This window comes from Zalophus californianus, chromosome 15 (assembly GCF_009762305.2).
Source record: "Zalophus californianus isolate mZalCal1 chromosome 15, mZalCal1.pri.v2, whole genome shotgun sequence".
Lineage (NCBI taxonomy): Eukaryota > Metazoa > Chordata > Mammalia > Carnivora > Otariidae > Zalophus > Zalophus californianus.
This window is the reverse complement of record NC_045609.1, coordinates 79370102-79386331: the sequence shown is the minus strand read 5'-3', so window position 1 is coordinate 79386331 and position 16230 is coordinate 79370102. Positions and strand designations below refer to the sequence as shown.

Below are 16230 nucleotides of genomic sequence, written 5' to 3'. Positions count from 1 at the left end.
CCCCCCAACAGCCATAAGAAGCAGTACAGATGGAAACCAGGCACAGAGAGGTTAAGTAACTTGTTCAAAGGTCACACAGCAGAGGGAGAGAGAGTCCCAAGCAGGTTCCACACCCACTGCAGAGCCCGACGCGGGGCTCGATCTCACAACCTTGAGACCATGACCTGAGCCAAAATCAAGAGTTGGACACTTACCCCACTGAGTCACCCGGGCGCCCCAACCATAGATTTGAACCCAAGTGTTTCTAGCTCCAAAAGCCATGCTCCTTTAACTCAAGTCTGCCTCCCAGGCTGTGAGGCTCGTTTATATTGCAAAAATTTCCATCAGAACCCAAAGCAAGAAGAAGAAACAACTGTCCTCAGAGTGTGAGCATGGGGTCCTGGGGGGAGCAGCCTCCACAGGACCCCAGGTGCCACAGGTCGGTGCAGCCGCGGCACCAAACACAGTGTGTCAACCGTGTGCCAAGCGGCCATCTCTGTGGCTGTGTATACGACCCCATATGCAGGCCAAACTCCAACCCCACCAGAGTCCTGCAGCCCCTCAGGAGAGGCTGCCGAGTGTTTACAGAGGGCTGAGCCTGTGGTCTCCAGGCTGACAGCTTCCCGCAGAACCTTCTGTAATCTCCCGAGTGGATGACAGCTGGAGCCAGATGGGCTCTGGCCGGGGCCACCTCTGACCTCAACGCCACCCGGCACACCGGGCCCCCTGGGGCCCACCTCAGGGGACCACCCAGAGAAGCAAGCCCACCGGGAAAACGTCTGAGGATGGAGCCATTCTCTGAGTCATCACCTTTGGTGGAGAGAGAAGCGATGCAAAAACCCGTGCCAGGAGTGAAATGACTGGCTGCTTCTGCTTCCCGAGGTCACGTAAGTGGAGAGCAAAGGGGCTCACCAGGCTTGCCAGGCCCCCGGCCACTGTGAGGGCCTCGCTTAATTGGATTTCCCCTCCACTGAACTTGAGCCTTTGGCCGTCTACAGCCTCTTCAGTTACGAACCGGACCTTGGAGATCCACTGGTCGAGGAAGGATTAAGCTCTCAGTCTAGAAAACTGAACCTCCCCCCTGTCCAAGGCCCCCCTTTTTCCTGGGACAAATAGAAAGCCTTATGCTCTGCTCCTGGTGTAGAGCCTCCTCTCTGGTGTGTGCTCCCCAAAGGGATGCAGGCCTGGGCTAACTTCCAAGCTAAGTTTCTGCAACAGTCTACACGGGTCCAGCTTCCCAGACTCCTGGAAGCTTTCACAGAGACCGAGGGGCCTCTGGCTGCTTAAAGCTGCACCTGAATGAGGGCACGTCAAGGGGAGCTCTGCCCTAACCACCGCCCGCCAAGACTTAGGGTCTAGTTCTGATGTCAGAACTCAGGACAACTAGAATCGGCGTCAGCCTGTGCTTTCTGGGGACTCCGGACAGGAGAGTTCTTGGGGCACAGAGGATCTTGGTCCCTCCAGCTCCTCACTGACCCCTCTGTACTTAAGCACCATGTCTGGCACAGAGCAAAGGCTCAGGAAATCTTTGTTGACTGACTGCATGATACCTGGGGTCAGCAAACTCTCTTTAGTTTGAAAAGCTTCAGATGCAAGCGCAACGGTCCTCAAACCCTATTGTATGAAGCCAGAGTGGCAGAGCACAGCTGTAACACTGGTAAAACCCCACATGATGATTTTGAAATAACTGGTGAGCCTTCAGGCGCAACCCTGCGTGGACACTGTGGTTTAATGAAGAGCTGCTGTTGACCTTGTAACCATTTCAAAGAGACTGCAACCAGCTGTTCACAGGGAAAGGGGCAAAAAGCAGGCCAGGAAGCAGAGTATGAAGAAGTATTTTAATAGCTCAAACTCAAAGTCACTGTGCTCCCAGTTCGGAAGAGCTTCCTAAAAGAGGCGACTCTGGCCATTTTGGGAGCCAACGTTCACCCACCCGTGGTCTCTGGCGTTGACCTCCTCTGGGTGCTGACTGGGAGGAAAGCCTAGGTGTGCCCAGAACCATCCTGGCTCCTGTGGGACCTTCCTCCAACTATGCATTACATCAACTGCCTTAGTCGGACTAAGATGATGACTCGGTAAAAGGAAGAGACAAATGTTGACTGTCTAAGCAGGAATAGTCCAAGCCGGCAAGGAAAAGCACACTGCGTACATAGGATACAGAAGGGCGAGCTTCTGCCTGCGGATCTATGACATTACATTTGTTTTGCCTGCAAACTATCGAGAAGGATTCTGTTGGCCAGGTGTTTCCGCTGGACAAGAAACGTGGCGGTCCAAAGTCCTGGGTGTCCTGTGTCACCAGCCCAGAGTCATCATGCATCGTCCACTGGAGAGTCTTTGAGGGAAACATGAAATCCAGCTCATGCCTTTACCTACGGGTCGATTTCTTCGGGAATCACTGTGATCATAATGTCTTCATTGCCCCTGCGGACAACCATGTTCAGGGTGTTTTCCTTTTTAATGACATCGCTGACATCATTGGCAGAGACCACAGACTGTCCGTTGATGCTGATGATGACATCATTTTCCTTGAGACCGCCACTGCAACACAAAGGGAAACACGAGTTTAATGCTTCCATTCCTCCTGGTCTAACTGCCGTGGAAGGAGCTCGACTGGACAATGGCACAGCTTAGCACCTAGAAGCCCAGAGCAAATCAGACGGGATGGTGGTTAACCTATGTGAGAATGCTTAAAATACCAATGGATTGCACTCTTTCCTTTTGAGAATTTTAGGCCAAGGCATCCATCATGTCCAGTGCAGAAATGCTTCCCAGAACTGGTATGGTCGGATGATAGGCAGACCCCAAAGAGGCAAGGATGTGCCATATACCACCTACCATGGACCATGACCGTGGCCAACTTGCTTGTAATGGGTGTCACAACTCAAGACGGCAGTTCCCAGAGGAGCAGGGGGAATGGTTCTATTATGAGGCCTTCCTTTGTGTTATTATTGCTGTAACTTTCACTCTTACTTATGATGGTGTCAAATAAGCTATTACGGTCCTTAATGGTCTAGCACGGCACCAGCAATCTTTTCCCCTAAAGGGCCAGATAGGAAATATTTTGGGCTTTGCAGGCCATTTGGCGTCCATCCCAGCTCATCGCCACTGCAGGCCGTGTGGACTACTGAGCAGGGCCCAGTTCACTGGCCGTGCTCTAGGCAACTTCACTTACGGACCCCGAGACTCAATTTCATGTAATTTTTAGGTATCATAAAAAACTACTCTGAATTAAAAATTGTTTTCAACTGTTTAAAAATGAAAGGCTATTCTTAGCCCATGGTCATATAAAATTATAGCAGGCAGTGGGCCAGATCCAGCCTCCAGGGAACAGTCTGCGGGCCTCTGGTCTAGCTCTTCTCTCTGCACGTTATGTCAGTAAAGATAACAGATGCTGACTGCTGGCTGAGTTCCTTCTTTTTGTGTTACTTTGATGTTACCTAGGTTATCTTCTGGAGGTGTGGACATGTATGGCCTGACTGGTAACAGACAGAATTAGAGAAGTGTTCTTTGGGAGGAGATAACGTCCATCTGGGGGCCTAGGAGGGGACCACTGCCCAAGATCTCAGGGACACCGCTCCTTAAACCCTCTTTCCCCAGCCAGGCCTGCCCCGGAGACTCATGAAGAGTTCGATATCGTTCTTTCCACCTGAATGACCCCTCATGAAGCGAGGACTTTTGAAGACAGGAAGCACCCTTTTGCTGATGAGTCCTGAGCCGAACCAGGTCAGAAGGCCTGGCTGGTGAGACTGACCAAGGATGTCCGACCATGTCATCAGGGATCCTCACAACCACCTGAGACGGTATGAAAAGAACACAGCCTCCTCCCCACTCCCCCCAGGAACCATAAGGACATCAGGCAAAGGGAAAATAATGCCAACTCACGCTTCTGCTGGGGTATCAGGAATGACTTCAATGATATACGCTCCTGAAAGCACATCTGGGAAGTCTCGATGGTGGTCCTTCAGCTCTTTGGCTTTGCTGCTCGGGAGGAAAAGCACTTGCATTAACATTAAGTAACAAGGGGCCTCGCTCGGCTGAGATTCGGCTCTCACCCAGCTTCTCCTCCTGCCCCTGATTCCAACGTAAAATGCCTCCAGGAGCTTTGATTCTGCTTGAAATCACCTATTTGCTAGGGCCAAAGATTTACTGGCTAACAGGAAGGGCAGTGCTTTATCATTACAATTATTAATTTTACTAATTATTTAACAGTAGCTACCAGAACTTAAGGAGTGAGTGTAGTGCAGCAGTTGACCTGGTTTGGAGCCCCAGCTCTGCCATTTTCTGTGTGTGCCCAGGCAATTGCTTGACCTCTCTGTGCCTTAGTTGGCTCACCTACAAAATAGGAATAATGACAATACTCTACAACACGGGGTTGTTTTGAGGATTAGGTGAGATTGTCTGGACACAGGACCCGGCCCAGTGCCTGGTGCACGGCAAGCATTTGATAAACAGTGGCTAGTGACCCTGTGGCCAGTGACCACTGATCCTTGCCTTGACACACATTCAATCACTCGGTCCTCACCACACACCCAAATGCCTGCACTGTTATCCCTGTCGTAGAGAGAAGCAAACTGAGGCACAGAGGTCAAGTCTTTCCCAAGGTCATAAGCCAGGAAGTAGCAGAGCTGGGACAAGAACTCAGGAAGCCAGATGCCAGGGCCTAGAGTCCTTCCCCATACCTCTGTCTCCCACAGTTCCAAGACAAGTAACTGATTCACATTTTAGCCTTGGCAACTCAGTCCATACTCAGGAGTGCCCCAAATGGCACCACCATTCATAATATGCATCTAAACTATAGTAACACCGTCACAATTAATTAATAATAAAATAATTATGATAATTAATGTAGTAATGCCTATATTAATATGTTCTGCTCTTTGCTGACTTTACCGACAAGCGTTTCAACCGTGCCCTTAGTTACCAGGACTCATGTGTGGGATACCAGACTTTTTCATCAAGGTTAAAACACCGGTATGCTATGAGGCTGGCAGCCACACGCCGCACCTTCCACCAGCTCGGGGAAAACAAGCCCATCTGTCATCGGGGCCTGACCCAGCATTCCGGCAGCCACAGCCCACGTACGGCAGGGCTCAGGAACGGCAGGGCGCTCTGGACTGAGGAAGGCACTTGGGGCACTCCTGGAATGTGGGTTTGAACAGACAAATGGTGAAAGGAGGCATGAGGGAGAGTGACCAACACGCCCCACTGTTCAGGGCTGCCTTCAAAGAGGAGGGCAGAATCTTCTAGAAGGAAAGACCTGCTCCAAACACACATACACACAAAAAAGGGTAAAACCAGAGGCCGAGGCTCATGGCCCTTCCTCTCTTTCTGGATGTTTCTCAATTTTATTTTTTTTTTGTATTTTTTAAAGATTTTATTTATTTATTTGAGAGACAGCAAGAGACGAGAGTAGGGGCAAGGCGAGGGGCAGAAGCAGAGGGAGAAGCAAACGCCCCCTGAGCAGGGAGCCCGATGCGGGGCTCGATCCCAGGACCCCGGGATCATGACCTGAGCCAAAGGCAGACGCTTAACCGACTGAGCCACCCAGGCGCCCTGATGTTTCTCAGTTTTAACCAGAAACTGAGATGCTTAAAGCAGCATAAGGTTTCTCTTTCATGGTGCCAGTGAAAGCCTTCTGAAGTTGTTTATTTGAATCTGAGACACAGATACAGGTGTCCTGCTTACCCACCTGGATGTGAGCGACATCATTCGGATGCCGATGTACTTCTTCTTGGTAATGGCTTTGCCTGGTGTGACAGCAGAAGGAGAAGAGGTCAGCCCAGGTGGCAGTTGTCCTGAGGACAGCAGGAGCTATGAGGGTCAATCCCTCGGTCGGCAGTGCAAAGCCGGGCCCGTCGGGGCACACTGAGGCTGTGGTTCAAATCCTGTTCAGACCCCCCTACCTGCCATGGGACCTGGGAAAGTCCTGCCATTTCAGTTAAGGGCCAAAAACCTAGGAGTGGTATGTGATTCCTCTTTGCCTTATCCTGACATCTGACAAGGGTCCTGTCCCTCTTATAAATCCAGAATACGACCCCTTCGTCCCACCCTGGTGTGGATGACCGGAGAGCCTCTTCCCTGGCCCTACGGCTTCTACCCAGCTCCTCTAGCAGAGTCCCCACCCACCATGAGAAACACTTCTCAGAGACCTCCACCAGATCATGGACTTCCCTATTCCCCCGTCACACCTGCGGACGTGCGCCCCAAGGCCTTCACGTTGGCCACTGTGACCCTGGCTGACCTCTTTGCGCATCCATCCGGGTGACTCTGCCTGTTCACCGCACTCCAGCCGCAACGCCTACTCACTATGCTGTGCTCCCAGCGGAGGCCCTGAGTCTGCTCTTCCTGGGTCTGGAATGCCACCCCCCACAACCCTGTCACTCCCCAGCTCGCCACCAGCTTCAGTTGCAGGGAAGCGTCACTGGTATCTGAAATCTTGCCTGTTTGCCTGCTGTCATCCCTCTTCCTCCCCCAGGCAGAATGTGAATATCACACATGCCCCCGTGGAGCCACGGAACACCCAGCCTCGCCCCAAGCAGATGGGTCAATAAACGTTTGTGAATGGAATGATCTCCCTGAATCTCAGTTTTCTCATCAGTGAAATGGGACTAATACTTCCCACCTGAAAGGGCAAAGGAACTTCACAAAGTAAAACGATGTCTAGAAATCACACCCGATCCTGCCTGGTACCTATTAGACTACACCATATGAAACGTTCATGGTCAAGGGTCAAACACCTGTGACCTAATACCAGGGGCCTAACAACATGCATCCCACCTCCCTTCTCGATCTGAAAGGCTTGGCTGATGTGTTCGGATGTGTCGTCTTCCTGCTCCAACCTCCCACGGCTGTGAGGGCTGCGCTTTACCTTTGGCCTGTCGGTCATGGGACTCGGTGAGGAACTTCTTAATCTTATCAGATGGGATTGCAAAGGAGATTCCAGCGGTCACCTTCAGAGTGTTAATCCCAATCACTTCGCCATCCTGAAAAGCAAGATGGAAACAGCCTACTGAATCCATGAAGGTTTACCAGAAGACAAACAGATGATTTGTATGAAGGAAGTCTTTGAGCTCCTGAATGAGTGGCGTGGGGGAGCTGGAGGAAGGGGGGGGGGGGTCCCAGGGCTGCAGAGGGAGGCATCACTTGGGCAGCAGGACCCACGCTTGGCAAGGGGAGATCCGACACACAGCAGGCTCGGTCGTCCGGGACCACCGTGCCACAGTAACAGCCTTCAGCAGGTAATTTCCAGGTGCCCCTTTGCTCCTTTCACAGGGACTACGTCTCAGAGTCCTTCCGGTGGCTGTGCCCTCCGGCTTCTTCCATTTCCAATGATCTTAAGATGCCTCTGCCCAGACCAGGGAGGACAACCTTAGCACTTGGCGCTCCCAGGGAAACACAGCGCTGTCTGAGCAGCCGCGGATGCTGCCGGGGCTGCAGGCTGCCGCCCCCCACTTTCTGTGTGTGTCACAGAGCCTCAGTCCCTGCTGGTACTTCCTGCAGTGCTGGGAACTCGGTCCCTGACACTGAGAACCTTCCAGGAGGCACTGCCACCCCGGGCCTCGCTAAAGACAGCCTCAGTTCCGTCGAGGGACATGAGCATAGAGCTGGGTGACCCCTGAGCTGGGTGGGCCTCACTCTGACAGAGTCTCAGCCTTCCCTTCTTGCGTGTACATCTTTAAATACAGACAGAAGTGACATCTCTGTGAGCGGGGGCACGTCCTCGTTCCAGCCAGGTCTTGAGGGAGGGTTCCTGGCCAACACAGAGACTGTGGACGAGCCAAGCCAGCTCCTGCAGTAGCCTGGACACCTCATCTGAAGGCCGTGCCTTTCTGTCACAGGCCGGAACTGCGGACACCTTTAACATAAAGGCCTGCTCCTCTGGCTACTCCTGAACCGGACCTGGATTCCACTGCATTGACTGGTGACTCTGAAGCACAAGGGTATCTGCTGGCATAACATTTCCAGCCGCGACTCCAGCAGGCCTGACTCTTTCCAGAAAAGATAAGAAGGGTAATTTGCAGGGATACAGTACATGCACAGATTTCACTTTAAAAGAATTAGATAATGCACTTTGGCAAGTTCATGTCTGAAGAGAAAGTTAAAAAAAAAAAAAAAAAAAAGCCTTACCAGGTTTACTAACGGGCCTCCCGAGTTTCCATACTGAAATTAAGCAAAAATTAATAAAAGGTTATGAGTTCATGTCTTTACAAGCCCCAAAGTACCTCCCTGCCTGGCATGCCCCTGAGTGCACGTTCTTTTCTCGGATTTGTTCCTGTCAACCTTTTGCTGGAGAAAGGGACCTTAAAATTTTTCAGAAAGTTTTAGATGTGCCATAAATGGCGTTTTTTTTTTTTTGGCTCCAAAGCCCAGAGGCCAACTAGGGCCTCCCTACAACACCCAACGCTACTTCCTTCTCTTGACAACAGCCTGGCTGCCAACTGGCTCGAGTATTTCAAATCTGCACGCCGCCCCACGCCCCCTCCACCGTGATCCCTGCTTTGCTGCTGGGGCTGGAAATCCACATGGATTGTTCTTTTTCCATTACTTCATGCAGATCACAAAAAAGTTTGGGAATAAAACCTACTAGAGGCAGCAAGTGCATAAAACACAGTTTTTCTTATTTATTAAACAGATGTATGTGGGGGGGAGGGACATTGCTCTTTAGAAACGTCAGTCCTGTAAGAAGACAGCTGAAGGGGGATGAAACGTGATTTAAAAAAGATTCCATTGATGAGATGGTCCGGAGCAATGCCTGGCCTCCTTAGACATCAGACGGTACGGGCCTAACGCTCAGACTGTGCCCCAAGGCAGAGTGAACACCTCGGGACAGATTTAGTAGTGCCTGCACCAGGGGGAGCATCCCTTCTGCACAAAGCCTCAAAGGCAGCTCCACCAAGGGGTCTGGAAGGAGAGGAGCCACGGCCCCTCGGGTGGGATGGGGAGCCCCTCTGAGCTGCAGACCTTGGCATATCTCAAGTCCCCTTCACAGGAGCCCCACCCCTCGACCTCATCTGCCCTAGGGGCTCAAGGGGAGCGCCTTGAGGGTCCTGACTGCACCCCTGGCTCCTAAGCCCGGCTTTCCGGACACCCGACCCGACCCCACGGGGCTCACGTTGATGATGGCGTCCGTCTGGATGTAGTCCATGTCCGAGTTCCGGAGCCCCAGCTCTTTGCCACCGCGCTGGGTGGTGCTGACGATCCCGGTGGTGACTGTGTTTTGAAGGGAAAACGGGCTTCCGATGGCGACCACAAACTCGCCCGGTCTCAGCTCTGCGGAGCGGCCAAGCAACAGAACAGGCAGCCTTCCCTGGAACCACAAGGTTGGCATTGCTGCGTTTGGTTAACAGAACGGACAGACGCACAGACGTCAGGGAGGGCCACGCAGGGATAGGCCTTGCGGGAAAGTGAGGTCAGGCCCGCCATCCCTTCCCAGGCAGAGGCCACTATCATCAGCATGTTGCAAGCTGTCGCAGGGCCAGGGACCACTGAAGTCTGAAGCCGCTGGCCAAGGACAACACAGAAGGTCACAGGAGGCCGTCTCGGGGTCACACATCTCGAAGCGATCAGCACGGACTTAATGCAACTTTGAGACCAGGAGGCCAAGTCTGGACTTGGGGCAGGGCTGCCTAAGGCCGTCTTAGAGAGTGAAGAGGCACTGAGGGACCCAGAGCCCACACAGCCCGGGGTGGAAGGGAAGGTTGGAACGGCCCCCACAAATCAGAGGCACATGTGTCCAGAGTCCTGCGGAGTTGGGAGCCCTGAGGGTTGGAACTGCATAGGCCCCGCTGGGTGAGTCTCCATACTAAGTACAAGGCAATTCTGGTGAGGGGCAGGGAGGGGATTAGGGCGGTAAGGCATCCAGCTCCCCTCACCCCTCACCCCTCCACCAACACCAAGACCCAAGAAGTAGGCTCTCCCCTCGCCTGAAAAGACCCTCCATCAACCACCTCTGCTCCCCGGCCCAGGTGAACTGACTAGCCCAACAAGCCCCATGCCCGATGCCCTCAGAGGGCCGGGCAGAGTCAGAAGCTCCAAACAAGTCTTCAAACTAACACAGGACAAAATCAAGCCAGCTGGAGTGGCCAGGGCTGAGGAGAGCTGGGCTTCCATCGGGAAGGACTGAGGCCCTCCCCTCCCTTCCTTCCTGAGCCACGCAAACCTCTCGCCTTTGTTCCCCAACAAGACGAGCAGCTGCCCCAAACAACGGGGACCAGGCCCAGGAAGCCAAGACCCCGCCCCGGCCTCATGCAAATTGCACTTCTAGCATCCTCCTGTTTGTCCACCTCAAAAAAGAAAGGAAGAGGTGGGGTCGGGCGGTGTGCCGGGAGGGTGGGGAGAGTAGAAATGAGCGGTTACTTTCACATCTGCCCTGACGGGGATGGAGCCGACACCAGCAGATCGGTGAGCTGGGGTGATGAGTGGGCCCATTTTACAGATGAAGAAATTAAGGCTCCAAGAGACTGGGTGACTCGAGACAGAGCAGAGACTCACACCTGGGACCGTGGCCCCGAACCCAGACTCTTCATCAGCTCCACGGCACTGTGCCACGAAAGCCCCACCCCACCCCCAATAAGGAAGATGCTGGGCCAGAATGTTCATGGAGGAAGGAATGTTGAAGACGGGATCTAAGACTGGCTTTGAGAAATGGCATGAGAAGGAATGCCCCTCAGAGCACAGCCAGTGAGAGGCCCAGGAGAGCTGTCAAGAGCTCAGACCCCTGGCCAGGCCTAAATTAGATCCTGGCCCGAGGTTACAACCACTTGGGTCCTCAGTATTCTCAACTGGAAAATGGGAATACCATGGCACACCCCTCTCATGAGTTGGTTGTGAGAATGAGGTGACAAGACCTGAACAGCTCTTAAATGTCACCTGGCTCGTGTGAAGCATCATGTTAGTGGGATAGGTAAGCGTTACCTAAGTGTCTTTTTTTTTTTGAATTTAATAAAAATGTTTATTTACATTTGTGTATCACTGGCAGAGAAGCTCAGATTTACATAACAGTTGGCATCCACTAGTTTTTTGGGTAACATGAAATCAGTATGGCCAAATATTAACTTGCTTCACTTTTGTTAAATTAATATTGGTAACATGCTGTGTTCCTGAACAGGTATAAAAAATTTTCTTGGAATTATTTTGTTTTTAATACCATAGTCCCAAAAGACACATCCTGAAAAGGTATAAAAGTTGGGGCCGGGGAGGGGAGCTTCAGTTCAGTTCAATCTTTATATGTCCTCTCCCTTTGTAAAATTATGATTCCTACTGTAGTTGTCAGTTTTAATTAGTTTTAACATGGCAACATTAACAAATTATTATTGATATAGGCTTTTCAATTTGCTCAAGATTATGAATTGTAAGTGGAATGAAGCAGCATTTCCAGTTGACGAATGGATCCACAGGTAATGCGATGTCTCTTAAATTAAGCTTGTGACAATTAAACCAATAAACTGTCGCAATGAGAAAACTACTGACGAAGTACAACCACGGAATGTTCATCTCAATAAATGCTGGAATCTGTACTTTAAGTAAAAGGATAATTACTTGAAGTAGTACAAATGGTAACCAGGTACCGAGAAAACAGATAATGAACTTGGGCAAGAGTGTTTTTTTAGAGCTCAGAGTATAACTACAATGGGACGAAAAGGGAAAATATCGGACAGTCTCATTCACATAGGAAGTCATCCTAACAGCCGGTACCAAGGCAGTAACTTCTGACCAAGAGGTTAGAAAAGCCATAAATAAAATCACCACCATGGAAAATGACAGCCAGTAACTCTGAATGCTAATGTAGTAAGGACACTGATAAGAATAAACATTCTGTGCCTTCAGGCTTTGGTAGATAGCTGAATCTCCCAAAACATAAGCAAGGACAGAAACCCAAATTAAAATTACTATAAAGAAATAAAATTTTTGACACTTAAATGCTAGCTGTGTGGTTTTGGAGAAATTCAGGTAATAATCTATATAAGCTATCAGGAAAACTGGATAATGCAGAAAACCATAAGTGAAAGAAATAATTTGAGTAAATAGGCAGATGTGGTATTTAGTAAACCTAATGCCTCAAAGTACAAAATCCCTGAAATAGGATATAATGGAAATGTTTACTAAAAGTAAAAGATCGATGAATGCTAGTGAAATGCAGAAATATTCCATAAAATTTTGATAGGTGATTTTTCTTCTCAGTCCTAATGTGAGGATATTCAGTAGTATCTTCCCAAGTATAATCAAGAATAGCAGACAGTTACCATCTAGAGGCTGATTTGCTTGATGTAACTGGTACTGAAAAGAGCAGTTCTCTGAAGAAAGAGCAGTCATGGTTTTAGCTGAATTGCAGAAGGTCTGCTGAAGTACCTAGGATAAAACACTGCTTCACTTTTGCTTCCATCCTTTGCTTTCTCCAGTAGGTCTTTCTTGGCTGATAATCTCAGTTTCACTGCCTTCAGTGATCTTACTTTTGGTACCTGGCATTCCAAAATGCCATGCGACTAAGCTCCGAGTCATGTGCACAAGGTGGGGCGAAGCGAGCGCGTTTCCTCCCAGCTGGACCTCCCTCCGCCCGCTGGGTCCTTGCGGTCGCCTCTGGAATTCCGGGGGTGGGCCCTGCCGCCAAGTCCCTGGGCTCACCCGACGCGTCGAGGCTCCCGGCTCGCGCTCCGCGTCCCCGGCGCTGGGCGCAAGACCCGACACCTGCTGCGCCCGGCCCCAGGTGACGGCCGGGAGAGGGGCGGGAGCCCCGCGCGCCCGCCCGGCTCCGCTCCGCGGCGAGCGCTCCCAGGAGGAGGGCGGGGGCAGCGAGCGCGGCCCCTGGGGTCCCGGTGGGACCCCGCCGCCGCTAGGCCCGCTCCGACCAGGAAGTGCAGGCCGCGTTACCTAAGTGTCTTGATGACTGTTGCTGGCATGGGGGTCTGTGCAGACCCAGTGGGGGAACCCCACCAACTAAATTCCCACAGGCCAGTCCGTGTCACCCAGCCTTCCGCCCAGGAAAAGGCTGGTGGCACGGGGCTACCCTAACAGTGACCCCTGGGGTCACCCGAGGCCAGAGTACCCGGCGCTGTTCTGGAAGGGGCAGGCCTGCCACTCCGCACCCCCGGAGCTCCTCGGCGCCCAGCGGCACGCCAGCGAGCTCAGCTCGGCCTGTTTACCCTGGGCCCGTGCCAGCCACCCCTGCCAGGAATGATTTCATCCAACAGTCACAGCGGGTGGGCGAGCGGGGCCCATGATGTGCACGGGGCCAGTCTGGGGGAGGCCTGTTGGGGACACTGACGCTCCTTCAGGGCTGGGCAAGGGGACACGGCAGTGAAGGCTCCTAGGGCTGGGTATGTCTGGCTGCCGGAGATCACTGTTGCTTTTCACCAACTTCAAGGCAAGAGATCAAGTTCAGAGAGGTGGGCCTAGCCCACATCAGCTCAGCCACAAACTGGGAACCACATCAGAAAGTTCCGTGGGGCAGGGCTGTGGAGATCCTAACTAGCCCTTGCCTACCCTGTATCCCTGCACTCCACCTCCACCGCCTTGGAAGGGGGCAGACGCAGGCTCCCAGTTCTTGGGGTTCAGAAGGCAGAGGGGCCTAAAGACAACCCTGCCCCCCGCCCCCGCCCCGAGCTCTTCTTTTCCAAGTCTGAGCTCAGGCCCAGCAGAGAGGCAGGGAGGCAAACACTTCTGGGACAGCAGAAGCTGTGAGGACAGAGGAGCGACGCGCCGCTGCGGGGAGAACACCCAGGGCCTGCACGCTGCTCCACCACGCTCACTGGGGAGGGCCCGGGACCTCCAGCACACTGGGAAGTTGTCACACTGAAGGGACCACACGGGCCTGGACAAGTGGACACCAGGGATACTAGCCCGGAGTCTCCCCAAGAACCTGTCCCCACTTGAACAAAACAGGGGGACATCTGGATCCCAAGTGGCCAGTCAGACCTGCACCGATGGTACCCATGGGCCACATCAGCTCTGCCTCGTATAAGCTTTTATTCCCTCAAGCATCTTCTAGATCATGAAGGACAATTGGAGACAGCAATAAGCAAGTGGACATAGCCCAAGGGGGTGGGGCTTGTAATAGGAAGCCTTGATTGACGTGAAAGGAAAGCACGTTCTACCTCCCAGCTGACAAAGCCTTTCATGGCCACCAGGGAGGGCGGGTGTCCCCCCATTTTACAGAGGTGAACTGAGACTCAGAGGTGGGGTGGCTCCCCCCAGCTAATGAGCAGCCTGACTAAAAAAGAGAACAGGCTTCCTAACTCTCAGACCTGCACTCCGAGTACGTGTTAACCTGGAATCTAAGTGTAGGCAGAAATCTTTGCAAGGCAGTGACATGGGATGGAAATGTGGGCCAGGCCAGACTTACAGCTCTCCAGGAAGCCAACATGCCTTTTTGGGCTGCTCCCCACAGGTGCTGCTGGCCCCACGAGCATCAGGGCTCTCCAACTGTTCCAGATCCAAGTGGGGCTCCTCGGAGCTTCAGTCCTCACCATGGGTCTGTCTGCTCAACGCAGCCATACCTCTGCTGGCCGAACTCCTACGTGGTAAGTGAGCATTTTATTCCATAGCTGTCTAGACATATGCTCCAAGGGGGGCCTGGGGGAGATGAAATGCAGACACGGCTGCAAGTGCCAAGCCACACCTCGGGCTTGACCTGCAGATGGGAAACACCGGTCCGTTCACTCCTGGCTTCACTCCGCAGCGCTGTCCAAAGGCTGGTCCCCAAGCCACCCACTTCAAAGACACCCCAAGGCTCCCGGAGCAGACACTCTGCCTGAATCTCCTTCTGAAGTGGCCCCCGCCACAGGCCCTGTCGGAGAAGCCAGCCCCAATCCTGACAGCCACTTCCCACACCTCTCCATCTCAATGGAGCCTGGCTCGCAGCACACGTGTGAAACAAAACACAGACGTCTCTCCTCCACTTGGCAGGAAGCAAGGGGGCGAGCAGCTCCCATTCCCATGTCAGACTCTCTAATTCACCGGGGGATGACAACGTAAATCGGGTGTGCACACCACAGCAGTGGGGTGGGAGAGCTCGTAAATGGCCAAAGCAAAACTCCGAGGCTCCGTACCAGAGCCAAGAAGGAACCCTCGGGGGCCCTACCCAGAGAGCATGGGGCTCGAGATTAGCCCAAGTCCTTTGAGGACAAGGGATATTCCACAGTGCGTCCAACATGCTGCTAGTTCTCAAGGTCACACTTATGCCCACGAGAGGCGGGGAGACTCTGCAAGGTGACTCCCTGATGCTAAAGGACGTCCTCATACCACCACCACCAAGAGCAACTTTAAGAAAACATGAGTCCCCGGGGCGCCTGGGTGGCTCAGTCGTTAAGCGTCTGCCTTCGACTCAGGTCATGATCCCAGGGTCCCAGGATCAAGCCCCGCGTTGGGCTCCCTGCTCCGCGGGAAGGCTGCTTCTCCCTCTCCCACTCCCCCTGCTCCTGTTCCCTCTCTTGCTGTGTCTCTCTCTGTCAAATAAATAAATAAATAAAATAAAATAAAAAAAGAAAAAGAAAACATGAGTCCCCCCTAACACCTGGGTTTTCAGCCCACTACCCCCCGGGCCGCTGGAGAAACAGCCAGGTGAGGGTGTCAGAAATCCTGGGTGTGGACTCCAGACTTAACCATATCTGTGTTAAATTACTAACTACTAGCCATAGGCAGGATACTAATTGTGTGGTAGATTTCATGCAAAAACTTGGAAGAGGTTGGTGCATAGCATGATTAAAGAAGGCTCTCCCATTCATTTAATTACAACAAACAAACAACCAGCAGGCCCAGCAGCACTGCTCCCGTGAAACACCACCAACATGAAAGAGAACTTTCTCAACAAGCATTCACTGAGCGTCTCCGACGGGCCAGGCACAGAGAACACAGATCAATGAATCGATCTGTGCCTCCCAGGCCTACTGTCTGATGTGTTGGAGTCACATGGTGGTGAAGAGAGACAAAGTCCCAGTCTCCATTGCCATGGTCAGCTCAGTCCGGAATGTTCCATAAGGGCTAACAATAGATCAACACTAAAAATGACTGGGGTGTATCAGTGAGGGTGTTCGCCAGCTGCAAGTATCAGGAGCCCCAACTCAAAATGGAGTAAATGTCCAGCTGTTCAAGGGCAGGGTATGCGCCAGGGCTAATCACTCCAAAGACTCATGGACATCTTTCCTTCTGTACAATCAACTTAAGCCACCTCCATTCCAGGTGTTAGGTAAAGACACGACTATGCCCAGTGGAAGTAAAAGGATCTTTTCTCCCCTGTGTGTCTCTTTCGAAGAGCAA

At 52.4% G+C, this 16230-nt stretch overlaps 2 protein-coding genes across 2 annotated transcripts in view; both read right to left on the bottom strand.

Annotated features, from left to right (window-relative positions):
- Positions 1-1798: 1798 nt before the first annotated feature.
- The window catches only part of HTRA1 (HtrA serine peptidase 1), a 52460-nt gene continuing 38028 nt past the window's right edge, over positions 1799-16230 (bottom strand). The window contains 6 exon segments of the mRNA XM_027596451.2: positions 1799-2517; positions 3862-3957; positions 5669-5726; positions 6848-6962; positions 8107-8139; positions 9092-9286. Of these exon segments, the coding sequence (XP_027452252.2) occupies positions 2349-2517; positions 3862-3957; positions 5669-5726; positions 6848-6962; positions 8107-8139; positions 9092-9286 (666 nt within the window). The 3' untranslated portion in view covers positions 1799-2348.
- Positions 11009-12548, bottom strand: LOC113923556 (probable G-protein coupled receptor 160). The gene is given in 1 exon segment (XM_027596453.1): positions 11009-12548. A coding segment is annotated over 1 exon segment (1014 nt). The 5' UTR covers positions 12292-12548; the 3' UTR covers positions 11009-11277.